Source organism: Equus quagga, unplaced genomic scaffold (genome assembly GCF_021613505.1).
Source record: "Equus quagga isolate Etosha38 unplaced genomic scaffold, UCLA_HA_Equagga_1.0 HiC_scaffold_23769_RagTag, whole genome shotgun sequence".
Classification (NCBI taxonomy): domain Eukaryota; kingdom Metazoa; phylum Chordata; class Mammalia; order Perissodactyla; family Equidae; genus Equus; species Equus quagga.
In genome coordinates this window covers 1-2,715 of record NW_025793249.1, presented here as the reverse complement: position 1 = coordinate 2,715, position 2,715 = coordinate 1, and the positions used below count along the sequence as shown (strand labels likewise).

General features: G+C 64.5%; 1 protein-coding gene across 1 annotated transcript; it reads left to right on the top strand.

Moving 5' to 3' along the window:
* The first annotated feature begins 336 nt into the window (after positions 1-336).
* LOC124232093 (histone H2A-Bbd type 2/3-like) lies at positions 337-2,007 on the top strand. The gene has a single exon (XM_046649066.1). It carries the CDS (start codon positions 1,561-1,563, stop codon positions 1,903-1,905), a length of 345 nt encoding a protein of 114 aa, XP_046505022.1. The 5' UTR covers positions 337-1,560; the 3' UTR covers positions 1,906-2,007.
* Positions 2,008-2,715: the final 708 nt, after the last annotated feature.

The following is a 2,715-nucleotide window of genomic DNA, read 5'->3' as shown; positions in this document are numbered from 1 at the left end:
AAAAAAAAAAAGAGCTAAATTGTAGGCCATCCAAATCAAAAACTTTTGTGCATCAAAAAGGACTCTATCTAGGAAGTGAAAGGACAACCCACGGGATGGGAGGAACATTTGCAAATCATGTATCTGATAAGGGCCTATTTTCCAGGATGTACAAAGAACTCTTACAACTCAACAACAAAAAAGACAGGCAACCCAGTTAAAAAATGGGCAAAGGACTTGAACAGACATTTCTCCAAAGGGCAAGAGGCACATGAAAGGATGCTTAACATCATTAGCCCGTAGGGAAATGCAAATGAAAACCACCATGAGCTACCACTTCACACCCACTGGGATGGCTGCTGCAAGCCAAACAAGACAAAACACACGGAAAAGAGCAAGTTTCAGGGAGGACGTGGAGAATTTTGGACCCTCACGCGCCGCTGCTTGGAATGCAAAATGGTAGCGCCGCTGTGGAAATCAGTGGGGCGGTTCCTCGGTAAATTAACCATAGAACTACCACGTGACCCCGCCATCCCACTCGCAGATATCTACCCAAAAGCATTGAGAAGAGGTGTTCCCACAGATCCGTGTAGGGGAATGTTCACTGCAGCGCTATTCCCAAGAGCCAGAAGGTGGCCATCACCCAAACGTCCATGCACTGGTGAACGGGTGGATACGCAGCGTGCGGTCTCTCCATACCAGGGAATCTCGCTGAGCCGCGAAGAGGAATGCAGCGCTGATTCGTGCTGCCACGGGGACGAACCACAGCGAAAACGTGATGCTAAGTGAAAGCAGCCAGGCACCAAAGGCCACCGCTTTATGGTACGACTCCATCTGGAGGAAGTCTCCAGAAGAGGCCGACCTCTGTGGACAGGAAGCAAGAGTGGTTGCCTGGGTGCTGGCCGGTGGCGGGCTGGGGTGGGTTTGCGGGGCGGTGGAGGAGTCGGGGTTAGGGGTCGGGTGGGGCCGGCGGGTGGGGAGCGACGGCCGGACGGGCACAGGGGTTTCTTTTTGGGGTGGCGCCAACGTTTTGGAAGCGGGTAGTTGCGACGGTTGCCCGGCCCCGCGGGTGTCCACTTGGTGGCAGTGGGTCGTCCCCACGTCTGTTGTTCTTCTCCGTCCAGGCTCCCAGCCAGGGGCAAGGGAACGCTCCCTCGAAGAGAGGGTCCAGGGCGCAGCGCGAGCAGGCTCGTGCCCGCGCCCTTTCTTGGCGGGCCCAGGCCCGCCACTTCCGGCGGCCAATGGGAGAGCGGTGACCTCACCGGATCTACCTGTCACGGCGCGTGCGCCCAGACCAACTGGGGGGCCGGCCCGACGTCGCTAGGATACCGAGGAGGGGCCTGAGTACCGGCCGTCTTGAGAGCTTGGGGCGCCGCCGAGCCTTCGCACCTCGCCTCGCCGAACCTCACCGCACCTGGTCCCGCCGGTGGCACCTCTCCTCACCGCACCGCACCGCGCCGCGCCGAGCCGCGCCGAGCCGAGCTGAGCCGAGCCGAGCCGAGCCGAGCCGGAGGCTCCGCATCCCACCGCGCCGCCCAAGAGCTAGGCCCGTCGGAGGAGAACGCGCAGCCCACGCCCAGCATGCCGGGGAATCGCAGCCGTCGTCGTCGAGGGTCCTCCCACGGCCAGGGCCGGCCCCGCTCCCGCACCGCCCGAGCGCAGCTGTCGTTTTCCGTGAGCTGGGTGGAGCACCTCCTGCGGGAGGGCCACTACGCCCGGCGCCTGAGCCCCTCCGCCCCGGTCTTCCTGGCGGCCGTCATCCAGTACCTGACGGCCAAGGTCCTGGAGCTGGCGGGCAACGAGGCCTGCAAGAGCGGCAGGAGGCGCATCACCCCGGAGCTCGTGGACATGGCGGTCCACAACAACGCGCTGCTCAGCGGCTTCTTTGGCGCCACGACCATCTCCCAGGTGGCCCCGGGCCGGTAGTAGCTGCCCAGCGCGACCCGGGTCCCCGGGCCGACCGACCGTCGGGCCCCAGGCCCGCTCACAGCCCCGGGGCGGCCCCAGCCTGTCTGGGGCCTCGGGCACAGTCATGGGAAATCTCTAAGAATAAAGTGTTTCAGGAAACCCGCGTGCGTGCTTCGGTCACTTTGCGCGGGAGGTGCTGGTGCCGGGACATGTCTCCTTGGAGGGAGGGGGAGCGGCGGGGGGTGGGCTCGGGGTGGCAGGGAGGAGTCGGGGATGACAGAGAGGAGCGGTGGACAGCGTGGGGTCGCGGGGGGCCTTGGGTGGGAAGGCTGGCTGGGGTGGGGTCGGGGGTGAGGCTGGGTGCGCAAGACTCCGCCACGGGCTCCGAACAAGTCAGAGCCCGGCCACGTCCCCGGAAGGACGGTGTTCGTTGGGAAGGATGGTGTTCGCTGGGGTGGAGCTCAAGTCCGGGACTGCGGCGTCGTGGCCCGGTGAACGTGCAGTGGCGACCGGGGGTGGGGGTGGCGGTGTGGGGCGGGGGGCGGCATGCGGGGGGGGGGGGGGGGCAGAGCGGTGGGCAAGGACTCCAAGGGGGCAGGGGCTTTGACGCGAAGATGGAGGACGGACGGACACTCGAGAAACAGGCAAAGTCGGCATGAGGGCCACGTGGATCCCGAGTTTCGCTTGGGTCGCGTTGCGTTAGAGACGCTGGGGGACGCCCCTAGCAACCTGGGCCAAAGAGCCGTCGCCTAGCAACAGCGGGCGCCCGGCCAGGCCCCGCCCCGTGGGCCCCGATTTGCAAACGCAGCTCGCAGCCAGGCCAGGCCC

Excerpts from the sequence above, each read along its gene's own strand:
- LOC124232093 (XM_046649066.1), top strand. The coding sequence starts at position 1,561 with ATGCCGGGGAATCGCAGCCGTCGTCGTCGAGGGTCCTCCCACGGCCAG.